Source organism: Thalia democratica, chromosome 9, assembly GCF_965202585.1.
Source record: "Thalia democratica chromosome 9, ktThaDemo2.hap1.1, whole genome shotgun sequence".
Taxonomy (NCBI): Eukaryota; Metazoa; Chordata; class Thaliacea; order Salpida; family Salpidae; genus Thalia; species Thalia democratica.
Genome location: NC_139173.1, coordinates 25,935,943 through 25,950,037, shown reverse-complemented (window position 1 = coordinate 25,950,037; position 14,095 = coordinate 25,935,943). Strand labels below are relative to the sequence as shown.

The following is a 14,095-nucleotide window of genomic DNA, read 5'->3' as shown; positions in this document are numbered from 1 at the left end:
GCAAATTAGCATAGTTCCGTACGCGAACGATAGCTGGTTTCTCTCACTTCACAATTCTCTCGTTTGTTGTAAATATTTTTGGTGGTCCTGAAAAGGACCTGGTTTTTTTCTAACTTAGGCTGACTTTTTTGAAGCGGTCTTCTTAGGCAATAGTACTGCCTGGATGTTTGGAAGAACACCACCTTGAGCAATTGTGACGCCGCCGAGAAGTTTGTTCAACTCTTCGTCGTTGCGAATAGCTAGTTGCAAATGGCGAGGAATGATCCTGCTTTTCTTGTTGTCACGAGCAGCGTTACCGGCAAGCTCGAGCACTTCTGCGCTCAAGTACTCGAGAACGGCAGCCAGATAAACTGGAGCACCAGCTCCGACTCTTTGGCTGTAGTTGCCGGTGCGCAACAGGCGGTGCACGCGACCGACTGGAAACTGCAGTCCTGCACGGGAAGACCTGCTCTTCGGCTTAGATTTGAGTTTTGATCCTTTACCACGTCCTGACATTTTGTTGTTCGAATGATTGTGATGATAGCTTGCACAGCTCAATATACAACTCATACCTAACCGCGTCGAACAAAAAACTAATTTGCATATGTCATAGCTAATGCTTAATCTTGTCAGAAATGTTGTAAAACTTTTATATTGAATTAGGTGGTCCTAAAAAGGACCGGGTTTGCTAAAAGCGATTAGCCACCGAAGCCGTACAAGGTTCTTCCTTGACGCTTGAGTGCGTACACGACGTCGAGTGCTGTGACGGTCTTGCGCTTGGCGTGCTCTGTGTATGTTACTGCATCGCGAATAACATTTTCCAAGAAAACTTTCATGACGCCTCTCGTTTCTTCGTAAATCAGTCCCGAGATTCGCTTAACTCCGCCTCGGCGAGCCAAACGGCGGATTGCCGGCTTCGTGATGCCTTGGATGTTATCGCGAAGTAACTTTTAATAAACATCAAAAAAAAGAATCGAAATGCAAGAAAGAAATCTTTTGTTCAATGTTGTTGTTAGTTTTTGTTGGAATATCGAAAATTAAAGTATATATTTGATTTAATGGTCTATTTTACTTAACGAGTGATTTTTGTTTATGTATCATTATTTTTATTTTTACAACTTATACAGGTCTTATTCAGTTTTCTGTCGTTTTCAGAGCAGCTTCCGCAATGTAAGTGAATAATACTATTTATTAACATTTAAGAATGTTTTTTGAATAGAGATATCTTGACATTTTAAAAAGGGAACAAGTTTTTTTTTTGTGCAACTCAATTAAAGGTGTTTTATGAGAAAAGTTTCGAAGCCAGTTAAAAATCTACAGTTAAACGTACTAAACAACAACTTAACGATAATACTAATAACAAACAACAATTGTTTTTGTATGCTTAATATTTTCACACAAAAACTTTCTCAACTAGCCATCGGATACCTGAAAGTGAGGACAGCATCCGGGCATGACTGCAACTTTTCAATGAGCTCCATCTTCTACAACCAGCACGCTGACACGTGCACCACGGACTACTACAATCTGTTCCTGGTGGGAAAGTCCACGGAAGCTCCGTGGTGCGCCACTAAGAGAACCATGGGCGTGTACACTCACTGGGACTGGTGTGAAGGTTGGTGTCGAAAATATTATAAATTATTAGTTTCATCCAAACTAGTAAAATTAATTGTGTGCTTTTTAATTTTCAAATGCTAGAATGATAAATAGTTGTTAATGTTTAGTCGTAACAAAATATACTAAAAATATTTAAATATTTTGATGTTTTTTTTCTAACTAACAATACTACAAAAAAAATTAATTAAAACAACAATAAAAAAATCTTAAAATGATTAGATCTTTTTTAATAATTAGTATTTAATAGTAGAGTTCGAAATGCTATTAAAAATTATGATTTTGAAAAGATTCAATTAGAATTACTTAAAGCATATACAAAAGTTTTAGACGTCTTTAAAAATAAAAGTTAGACACTCACTAAGTTATTTAATTATTTAAAGTTAAATGATAAAGAATAATACTGTAGATTACACGTGGAGTCATACAATGTCTGCTTATAAAGGACCAATGACAAAAGAGTATCATTTTAATAAAAACTACATATTAAATAATTACAACACGGCAAAAGATGTTTGTAAATCGAGAGGATACGGTTGGGATATTGCTGACTTTGGGTTTATTATCGAAAATGAAAATGTTTCTAATCAAAAACTTTTTAAAAAAGCAAAACAAATTGAAAAAATAAGGTGACTTTAAGTTTGTGGATCTTACGAGTTAGACAATTTATTTTCATAGTATTTGTTAAGTAATCTTTGAGCAGTCACTAAGAATATATACACAGTTTGTAATTTATTTAGAAAAATAAAATTGAATGTTAATTTTTCTGCAGCGAAATATTATACCCTTTGATTTCATACGAAGATAAATTTTGGGTTCGAAACATAAACAATGAAGAAATGTGCTTCAAGTTTAAACATGGAACTTTAAAAATTAGTTCATGCTTCGAACGAACATTTTTTGTTTGTCAACGAGATTTGATGTTTATGAGTTAAAAAGTTCAACATGTTTTGACTTTGTTGATGAATAAATTTAACAACTATCACTTTTAGATTATAAGTATTAATAGTTTATTTTTTGCTATATAAACAACGTTTTAAAAATCTTATAAGATGAAAAAATAGTTTTGTTTCAAATTTAAATTGTTTATTTTGTTAGATATAATTAGGTTATCTTGCCTTTTTAAGTAAAACTTGAGTTAAGTTTTTCTTACTCAAAACTTGTGTTTTAGAAGAATATCTCACCTGAGATCAGGGTTTCCCAAACTGGGCCAATACAGAAATTTAGAGAGCAGTATGGGGCCAAAGGGGGGCATGAGGTCATAAATTTAAACTTACACTAGATGTTCTGGAGTTGATGATGAAGAGCAAAAAAAAAGTCTTAGGCAATTTTAGTAGTAGTTTTAAAACTTGTACTAGGTATTATGGAAAAAAGTTAGGGGCCACAAGACGTAAAAGGGGGAGTCACAAGGCCATAATTTGAAACTTACACTAGATATTCTTGAGTTGATGATGAAGAGCAAACATAAAAAGGTCTTAGGCAGTTTTAGGGTCATGTTTTGCGAAATCCTGTTGAAGGGGGCTATAGTTTTTTTAACTTCTCTAAAGGGGGCCTTTTGAAAAAAGTTTGGGAAACCCTGCCTTACATTAAGCTTAACAAAATCATATTAAAAATACCTACATTCTTTTGCAGAGTTATATAATTGTTATTCAATTTAATTTTCATTAATATAATGTTATCTTTATTGATAAAAACAATCAAAATAAAACAACTAATAATTTGTGACTAATAACAGAACGTGTTTTGTTCTAAAGAATAAAGTTTTATACAATCTAGTTTGAAGGCTTTATAATTCTAAGGACCTTATTTAGTGATTTTTTACTTAGCTATTAAACCTACGATTTTTTTCTTTAAATGTGATAAAACCTTAGCTACAACTATCCAACAAGTAAAAATATAAATAAATGAGTTTCTACTATACGAAAGAAAAATACAAACATCTAGAAAATCAACATCTATTAAGAAACCATAAAAGACTAAAAATTTTATCAACTGTGTTTTACAAGTCTGTAAAAACCTTTTAATTAGTTATATAAAACATTCAAAAAGTGTAGCAAGTGCATTTATCATTTAGTTGTTCTCTCATCGAACACATAGCATTTAAATTTGTTTTTTTATGTTATAGTGTTTTGATAATCCACAACAACATTCCAATATATAGTCAGATAAATACTATTTTCCCTCATAAAAATAATAAATTCAATTAGTAAACTACATTGTAGTTTGTTTTGTAAAATAAATTGTTTACATAAACAGTTAGTTGTCAATCTTTTTTACCACCCTAGGATATCAAATAAACAAGCTCAAAATATACCTTTTTTCAATATCACAAACAAACATAACATTTAAAAAAAAATTTCCTCCATATTTACATGTTTAGTTAAATATTTCAAATAAATTTTAGATATACTATGGTGAAACTTCATACTTTTTATTTTTATAAAAATCAGTTTAGATTAATATTTTTAGTATCCTTTTTTTATAATGTGATTCTAATAAATTGCTCTTTTCACGTTTAATACCTAAATTATTGTTTTTAAAACACAACCTCAACAGAATAATCATTAAATATTTTGTAAAACTATTTATTTCCTAAAAAGGAGTACAAAATGCATATAACTTCCAATTAAAGACTTAAAAATCTATTAAAAAATACTTAAGAACTGCCAAAAAAGCATAAACGTTTTTCAAATATTTAATTTTTTTTTTGAACTTAGGCTTAACATAGTTCTTAGAGTTAAATGGTAGTATAGAACTAGCAAAAAAAGAGTGTTACATTAAAAAAAATATATAGACTTTAATTTCAAAAAAAAAAATTAAGATCACAGATTTTTTTACGCAATTATAAATTGTAAAAGAAAAAGTTACCACATGTTAAAGACTAAAGTGTTTTTAAATAATGTTTTAACTATTGAAATATAATCAAATGAGGATACTCTACTAGCTTTTATTGATATACTCAATTAAACTCTGTTAAGTTTGTTGCAGCAATATTTACTTTTAAAATGTAGTATAATAAATTAGTCAAAGGCAGCAAACAATAAACTATAGTTTATAACTGTAAAATAAACCTTCAATAATAAAAGTTCTAAATAATGGTTCAGAAAATTTTTGATAGTCGTGCATAGTATATGGTTAAATAAAAGCTAGGTACATGATTAAAGTTCTGACAATTTAAATTTTGACATTTTAAATTCTGATGATTCTTGCATATATATTAAACAATCTATTTGACAGTTTTTACAGTCAGAAGGTTATCTATTTAAAATTCTAATACATAATAAATTTCTTAAATATTTTTTGATATATAGCTACAAGAAATTTAAAATTTACAAAAATGTGCCTACTATCAATAGTAATGAATTTTTTCTTTAGCTTTTTTTGAAAAATATTTTACTACAATAATCTTGAGAAGTACACCTCGTCCAATGATTTTATTTTAGAATTTAAAATGGTTTTATTCTAAATATGGTTTTTTTAAATTTTTATATGAAAATTTGAATCGTCACTTTTATAAATTGTCATGCTAACAGAAAATTTAATGTATACTTTATAATTTAATCTTTTAAAACGAAAATATGGCAAATTGAAAATAGGGTTAAAAAACACTTTTTTATCTTGATTTCAACATTAACCATAAAATTTTATGTGCATAAAAAATAATCCTTTTGTGAAAGTTGAAATTTATTGATTATATGATTATATTGATATCATATAGCTTACTAATTTAAAAACACAATAAAAAACCTTATTAAAGCTCTTTAAATATTATTAAGCTACAAACTTTATAAAAACCATAAATATTTATGCAATTAGTTCTACAAAGTAAGCATAGAAAACTTTCAAGAGAAACCAAGTCAAAAACCAAAAACAATTACCTAACACATTTAATTTTTTCTACAAATAAGTATAGTTTATTAACAGTCTTTGAGGTTATTTAGTTCTTTAAAAATATTATCCACAGTTTCCAAAATATTTTTCCTGTCACTTTCGTGCAACAGATGATTGAACTTCTGCTGGAACTTGTCCGAGTGCCACAAGGCCATCTGCCTGATAATATATTTTCTCCTCACCTTTGCATTGGCTCCTTTCTCCACACCCTTCAGTATGACCTCGATCATCTCCTTGAGACTTCCCAAACAAGGCCAGGGTATGTCATTGTACTTGAGCTTATTGTCCTTCACTCCCTTCACTTCTTCTAGTTTCTGCTTGTACGTTTCGTGTTGCTGCTGCAGTTTGAGCTCCTTCACTGGAATCAGCTGCATTTCAGTTTTTCTTTCTAATTTCTTTGTTTGCTGTTCATTCAACTTTTGTCTTTTTGATGGCTTTTGATGATCTTGTTTGTGGAACTTGTGTTTCCTTGCGTATTCTTGAGACATGCGCTCCGCCCACTGGTCAAAAGTTTCAACGTCTTCTTTGACATTATCCCAGTATCCATCATTGAACGGGCTTTCAAACTTTGAGCATTCAATCTCTATCTCTTCTGCCAATATCTCTTCAAACGTGCGTTTAGTTCCAGCTGATTCTTCTTCAAATTCGCTGGAGTCTGAATCTGTTGATGAAACATCTTCCAAGCAAAACTTATGGTACCTTTCCCTTGCCTTGTTCAAATAGTCCACTGGGGTCTTGCCTTTGTCATTTTTCTCGTCAATTCCATCAGGAAAATGTTTGATGAGCGGCTTTAAAAGATCCTCGTGGCACTTGTACAGTTTGAAGTTATCAAGCATGTACTTTGAAGCCAGGTGAGCCGGAAGGTTGCCTCTGTAATCTCTGATGTCTGAGCTGGCTCCGTGTTTGATCAGACACCTGACAATTGCGTCGTTTCCTAATGAAGAAGCAATGTGCATGCAGGTTCGTTTCCGCTTACCCTTGGTAAGAAAATCAAGGTTGTAATTGATGTTTTTCTTTTCAAGCTTCCTGAGGTAGTGTTTTAATTTGATGAGAAAACCGCTCTGAACAAACCTGAAAACCTTTTGCTGGTCAAAATTCTTCATGTTATAAAAATATCTTAATCTGAAAATAGTTTAAAGGTAAGTAAGATTTAAGTATGGTTAAGATTACCACTGTTCTTTATTGTAATTGGTTGTTAACTTTTAAACGACAACTGAAACTTAAAACAAAAATATGGCAAAAACTACAGCTTTATTTTTAACATGATAGGAAAAATTAAAACATTATTTTTGTTGTACTACTGCAGTCTGTAGTATAAGATGTATAAAAACTCATAGAGATTTTAAACCTTGTAATATCATAATAATAATAACAAAGGACTTTGCATCTAAAATAAAAAATATAATGTTGTCAAAAAAAGTTGTTTTATAAGTTAAAAAAGATATTTACAAATAATATCAAAACCAGCCTGAGTTAAGAACTTGAAAAAGTTTAAGGCCATAGGGGGGGTCCACTTTGTTTTTTACAACTTGATCTTATTTTGTAGAATTTAATCTGAGCTATCAGACACTTTTAACCCCTTAAAAAAACTCAAAGTAACTTTTGAGATATAAGCGATCAAAGAAAGGGCGTTAAATAGGTTCCTTATGGAAGGCAAAAACTAAAAATGCGAAAAAAGACTATTTCACTAAAAATCTATCTCCTCCTTCATTTTTTGAGTAATCTTTCTCAAATTTTTACAGAATGTGTATCATTAAACTTTAAAGAGATCTGTTGTAGAATTTTTTTTAATTTTGAGTAAAAAAAAAATTATTGTCAAAAAACTACCCTTTTTTTTAGTTTTTTGTGGATAAAATTTTTATTTTTCAAAATTTCAAAAATTCCAACATTCAGATTCTTCAAAATATTAAAAGGAACATTTCCTGAAAATTTGAAGTCTCTAGGTCAAAAAATGAAGGAGGAGATAGGTTTTTAGTGAATTTTTAAATTTCCGAGAAAATTGACCCCGAAAAATTTGCGTCCATACGTTTGTATCGGAAACTTTTTACAAAATATAAAATATCTCAAAAGCTAAATTATATTTTTGAATTCTATAAAAACAGGCTTGAAGTTTAGTTACTTTAAGTTTGTATTTAAAGCTTTCATATAAAAGCCAAAATTATTTTTTGTAAAACAAAAAGTCGGACCCCCCCCCTATGGCCTTAACAAGCCTGAGTTAGGTTAAAATTTAAAAAAAAATGGTATAGTGTGTGAAAACATAGTGAAAAATTATTGATTTGGAGATTTTCAAATGTAGATAATCATGATTAGTACTAAACTTAGAATAAACTAATTTCTAAGTTAGCAATACTTATTAATTTAAAATTTTACTTATTTTTCTGTAATTGTCTTAATTTTTAGTTATTTGTAAAAACCAGTTGAAATGCTATTGTTCTTTTAAGGTTAATCATTTAAAACAATTTAAACTTTAATATTTTTTTGCTATTCATATATCTAATTAAAAATTTAAACAAATTATTTAGATGTCTATTAACTTTGTTCTATTTTCTAAAATAAAGTTATCATTGTTTTTTTCTATTATACCACACACTATTTGTATGACAAAATAAACTTAACTTGTTATGCAATGCTACTTATTCATTTGTTTTTCAGCACTTTAGAAATGACCTAAACAACTATTAAAAGAAAAAAAAAAATTAAAATTAGTTTAAAAAAGTTCCTCTGATAATTTTTCCAAATGATTTTCACAGTAAACTTTTAGTGGGAATATTTAAAAGTGCAAAGTTTTAATTACTTTTTTAGTCAGTATATTAAAAGCAGTAATGTAAATATTATTGAAGACTCTATATTGAAGTTAAGTTTATAAACAAAAGTTTTGTAAAAGCAACTTTTGAATATTAATTTTTTTTAATAAAGTAGGTTTTAAAAGTATAAATTGTGTTATTGGTTTGTCTTTTGCTGTTCTTGTAGTATGTAAATTTTTCTAATACAGTGATGTACATAACTGGAACCAAAATATTTTCATATTATGTGTGCAAATTTACAAAACAAAATTAACAAAAACTATGAGTTTTAAGTTGTATATCCAACAAAAAAAGAGACAAAAACTTAGTAACTTTCAAAACTTTAAAACATATACTAATTATAAAATACATGCTTACTCCTAAAAATTGGGGGCTGAAATTGACTATTTTGATAAATATAATTAAATTAAGTGTTACATACAGTTGGACAAAACTGGATTTCTCGTTTTTAAAATTTTGTTGGATAGTTTTAAAAATGTTTCTTTTCTGTTCCATGCGTTTCAGAGTTTATTTATTTTAGTTACAACAATTTTTTGCTATCTTTAAGTTAAAAATTATTAAAAAATCAAAATAACATTTTTTACAATTTGAAAACATCTGATCTTTTAAAAAATTGCTATTTAAAAAAAAAACTATGAACAGGATTCAAAATTCTCCTAGCTAAAACTTTTTTAAAAACATGCCACAAGACATAGTTTTCTGTGAACAAATTTTTAGCTTCTCAAATATATGTGATCTAGCACATATATAATAAAGTATTCTGGTGGAATTTTGACCCAAAATTATTATAAATGCACACCTGAGTTGAAAATTATACAGTGTTTTTAAAAGAAAAAAAATATTAAAATACTTTTTTCAGATATTTCAGATAATTTATTTTGTGTTTTAATGAAAAATATGTACATCAGATAAAAATGTCAAAAACAATAGTCACATAGCATATTTTATGTAAAAAATATATGTATTTCAGGTCTTTTAAGGTAGTTATTGCAGGCTTTAATTTTGAAATAAGTTATAGAGCATTTTGAGTAAATTTCAGGATTGCTACTCTTTAAGCCAAAAAATCTTCCCTGAGTAACCAAAAATTTCCCTGAGTAACCTTAAATTTCCCTGAGTTTCCCTGAGTATTTTTCAAATCTTAAAAAAAAAAATTCTCTTCAAACATAAATTATTAATACCTCATTCTCATTTTTCTTCTTTAATAATAAAAGGAAGGTTGTATGTGTATGCTTCTGCATTAAATTTATGAAAAAAACTGTTTTCAAAAACTCAATCTTAAAAGGTTTAAACCAATTAAAAATTAAAAACTAAATTTTTGCACAACTTTGTGTAAACTTGTTAGTTAACTTTCTACATAAAAGAATAAAGTTTAATTTGTTTGACATACATAATAACTTCATTATGACTTGTATGTCTTTCCTAGCAACTGTTCTGAATGCAGTAAATAAAACTTAAAAGCTTAACATTATTGTAAAAAAACCTGCAAAAAGAAAGTTTAAAGAAATAGCTAAAGAAATATCTCATATCAAAGTACAACTTAATACCTAACAACTGATACAAAATAATCTAAAATAAAAATTTTTTTTATGTCTTTTAGATGTTCATACACAATCTATTTTAAATAACTGAAAACATAATTTTGATTTTAAAACAATTTTACATTACCTAATAAAAAAATCTTAATACTGTTTTTTTAAGTATGGAATTTCTAAATCAATAGTTTTAATTTTATTTTCAAGTTTATTTGCGTTGTCCTTAGCAGCTATTCCTCTTGCTAATAATTCTTTCATTGCAAAAAAGTTGTAAAGTTTATTAAAACATTCACACTAAAAAATTAATTACCATTACTGCTACTACTTTTGAAATTATTATTTATAAACAAAAATTTAACCACTATTTTTTTAACAAAAGTGATACAACACTAATCTGTATTCATTTTATTTTTTTTTACTGAAAACAAGTATGTAAACAAATAACAAATAACTTTATTATTTAAAAAATAAGAACTAATAGTACAACATAGTGTTTTTAAAAACTATATAAGTAACTAAAAATAAAAAGTTTATTAGAACTTTTCAATGAATAGTTAACAACAACTTTCATTTCTCTAAACTATTTGATTTTACTTAAGTAAATATAAATTTAAAACTTAAAAAAACTACAATGTTAATACTAAGAATATTGAAGAACTAGCCGCAAGGCTAAAAAAATTCTAAATAACCACTTAAATAATAAAAATTACTACTTTTGAACAAAATATTGAAACTGGATTAACTAAACCTCATTCTAGATATAGAAAAAAATTCCCTGAGATTTTCAAAAACTTCCCTGAAATTTAGAGAAAAAATCAAAACTTCCCTGAGTTACCCTGAGTTAAAAGAAAAATGCCAAAATTCCCTGAGTTTCCCTGAGATTTTCTACAGTTTGAAAATTCCCTGAGATTCCCTGAGTTCCCTGAGTGTGTGGCAACCCTGAAATTTGAGTACCCAGAAAATCTGAGGTCTAGAGCTCATAAAAAGTGAAATCATATATTTCATAAAAATTGCAGACCCATACATTTCTGTTGAAAAATTAAAAAAAAGTTACTATACATCAAATGTTAATAAAGATTTTATACTCTATAAAACTTACTTATAGTTTATATACCAGTTGTCATCAACCTTTTTGAAAGCTGTGTAAATTAAAAAAATTTAATTAGGATCTGTGTCACAAGGCTATCAAAAATGGAGCTTATTTAAAAACAACCTTTCTTATGTTTATGGTCTTTATATGTGTTAGTAATTACAAATAAAAGTTAAAAATATTAATTCAAATTAAAATATTGTTTTTTTTTTTAGACAAAATATATATATATATCTTACTCTATTTTCGGTGTACTTAAAAAAATATATGCACTAATACATAGATGTCTTCACCTACATTCTAGTGTACGACTACTTTATATAACACCTTTATATGTTAATTTTTGGAATTGGTAGGTTTCAAAAATGCAAAAAGGGATACTTTTGCTTAATGGATCAATTTTGTACAAAAACACTATTGAATGGCATCAATTTTGCAGGAGGGATCATTTTTGCACAAGTAGCTATAACTAAATCATAATTTATACTGAATCATCTTAAGATTTTTTAAAATTTTAAAATATCCTGAGTGTCCAGAGTGAGTGGCAGCCCAGATTACAGGTTTTTTTGGTTTATTACTGATTTTTATTTGAAATTCCTTTTTTTTTTCAAACTAATACTCCTGATGTTTTTACCCAAAATGTCAAATTCCAGGTTTTTCCAGAATTCAAAGACTTTCAGCAACCCTGTTAAAAGATCTTAGCATTGGTAGTTTTAAAATAACTTTTATAGATTAAATTAACTTATAGTTGAAGAGAAAAGTGTGAAAATATGTAATATTGTGTTTGATAAAACAGTAGTAGTTGAAATTGCATCATCAGTTTTTAATAAACACAGTAGAATAAAAATTTTAAAACACTTTAAAAACATCAATTAGTAAAATACTAAAATAAAAGTTATTTTTGTATGTGTTATGAAGTGAAGGCATAGGGGAGAAAATCACTTTTTTCACTATTTTATCTTATGTTAAAGAGTTTTAACTAAGCTTTAAGATGCTTTTTACAGATTTTGAAAATTCAAAATAACTTTTGAGGTATAGCAGGTCAAAGTCAGAGGCAACAATAGGTTCCTTGTGAAAGGGGTAAACTAAAACGGCAAATAACTACAAATCACTAAAAATCTATATTCTCCTACGTTTTTTGAGATAAATACATCAAACTTTCAGGAAATGTTCCTTGGAATATTAACATAAGGAACCTATTGCTGCCTCCGACTTTGACCTGATATATCTCAGAAATTATTTTGAATTTTCAAAATCTGTAATAAGCATCTTGTAGCTTAGTTGAGACTCTATAATATAAGATCAAATTGTGAAAAAAGTGATTAACTCCCCTATACCCTGAATATAACATTGCGAAATACCAATATTTTTATTATGTAATAGTTTATTTCTGTCTTTGTAAATTGCATCTCTTATTCAGAAACTACTATTAGGATGCCTACTGGTTTTTGGCAAATTTCTAAAGTTTTTTTAAATTTCTTACAAGTTCATGGTTGCCACTGTTCAAGCTGAGAAAAATTTCCTGACTTTTCCTGACTTTTTCCTGACTTTTTACAAAAATTTTCCTGACTTTTCTAAATCAAACTCTTAAACTAAACTTATTCTAAAATACATAACCTAACACTTGAATCTATATAAAGCTTTCAATCTAATTTCAATACAGGTTAAAAACAACAGTTTTTTGCTGAATTCTATCATCAAACTTTCAGTACATCACTTAAACCATCTGTGTATGATTGATGTTTGTAATAAACAGCTCTATCAGCAAAATACTTGTATTATTACCTTATAAACACAGCCTGTCTGAAAAAAGACACAATTTTTTAGCATTTCCTAGCATAAATGTATCTAGATAAACAAACGACATATAAGGAACTTTTACAATTAAAACCTTAAATTAATAAGGAACTTTTACAACACAAACCTTAAAACAATAACGAACTTTTACAGTTAAAACATTAAAACAATTAAGATCTTAATCAAATACTGTTTTTTTTAAATGTATGTACTAAAATTTATTTTCTTCGTTTTTTTATTAGCACTTCAACCTCTTCATCTAATGAAGATATGGTTTCCTTCATCTGGTCTGCATTCCGGTTCAGTATACACATAAACTTGTTACGTAAAATACTAAACTAACTGCTTAGTTATAAAGAACTCAATTATTTACTTAAACAAATAACACTTTGATTCTAAAATTATGCTAGATAAACTTTTGTTTATATATCACAGTTTCACTATGGAAGTGTCCTTGCTACAGATCATCAATACTAAAAAGCTTACAAAACCTGGTTGTTCAAGTAGGGTACTTGTTCAATATGTTAATAGAAAATTTTTGCAGTTTTATAAAGGATATTTTACTAATTTATACCAGATGAAGGCATTGGAAATAAAATTAAATATTTTTGTAAATTTCTAGGAAAATTTTGGAATTTTTTTCTGACTTTAAAGGACCTTTAATTAATTTTTACCATTTGAAGGCTTTGGAAAACAAGGAATTTTGTAAATTTAAACTGATAAAATCTGACTTTATTTTTAAATTTTATCAAATTTCCTGACTTTTCCTGACTTTTTTTCAAAACCCCCCTTTTTTTCCTGACTTTTCCTGACTTTTGTCATTTTCTTAAATTTTTCCTGACTTTTCCTGACCGAGTGGCAACCCTGCAAGTTTTTCAAAATTTCTTCCAGGTTATTGAAAATTCTTTTAGGCTTTCAACACTTATTCCAGACTTTTCAAAACTTCTTCCAATTTTTCAAAATTTCTTTCAGGTTTTCAAAAATTTTCCAGGTTTTTGAAAGTACAACTTTTTTTGACCATTTTTAGTAGTAAATTAATTTTAAGTCAGAAAAGGTGCTTTTTGATAGTTTTTAAGTATATGAACAATACATTTTTACTAATATATAAAGTTTGTTTTGTTCTATTACAACTTGTATTATTATTTTGAATCAATTTTATCTATATGATAGATTTTTTGTTTTAAATCAATGTTTCATAACTTTATATGTAAAATTTTTTTTAAACTCCAGGTTTTTTATCAAAAACTCTTAAGTTCCGAGTTTTTCTATGATTTCAGGTTTTGTGACAACCCTGTTTTATTACATACTTTAATACATTTTCTATTAAAAAAGTTTTTTTTTATAAATTTCATGCAGCCTGCATGCAACATTTATTAAAAAAGCTGAGA

At 27.7% G+C, this 14,095-nt stretch overlaps 3 protein-coding genes across 3 annotated transcripts; all 3 read right to left on the bottom strand.

The window, feature by feature from the left end:
* Nucleotides 1-114: 114 nt before the first annotated feature.
* On the bottom strand, nt 115-495 carry LOC145844564 (histone H2A). Its single transcript, XM_082951962.1, has one exon. It carries the CDS (start codon nt 493-495, stop codon nt 115-117), a length of 381 nt encoding a protein of 126 aa, XP_082808088.1.
* Nucleotides 496-677: 182 nt separating this feature from the next.
* On the bottom strand, nt 678-1,434 carry LOC145845081 (histone H4-like). The gene is made up of 2 exons (XM_082952504.1): nt 1,408-1,434; nt 678-926 (listed from the first exon to the last, which is right to left on the bottom strand). Exons 1-2 carry the CDS (start codon nt 1,432-1,434, stop codon nt 678-680), a joined length of 276 nt encoding a protein of 91 aa, XP_082808630.1.
* A 3,977-nt stretch (nt 1,435-5,411) lies between these two features.
* LOC145844346 (NF-kappa-B inhibitor-like protein 1) lies at nt 5,412-6,593 on the bottom strand. The gene has a single exon (XM_082951739.1). It carries the CDS (start codon nt 6,585-6,587, stop codon nt 5,511-5,513), a length of 1,077 nt encoding a protein of 358 aa, XP_082807865.1. The 5' UTR covers nt 6,588-6,593; the 3' UTR covers nt 5,412-5,510.
* Between the last annotated feature and the right edge of the window lie 7,502 nt (nt 6,594-14,095).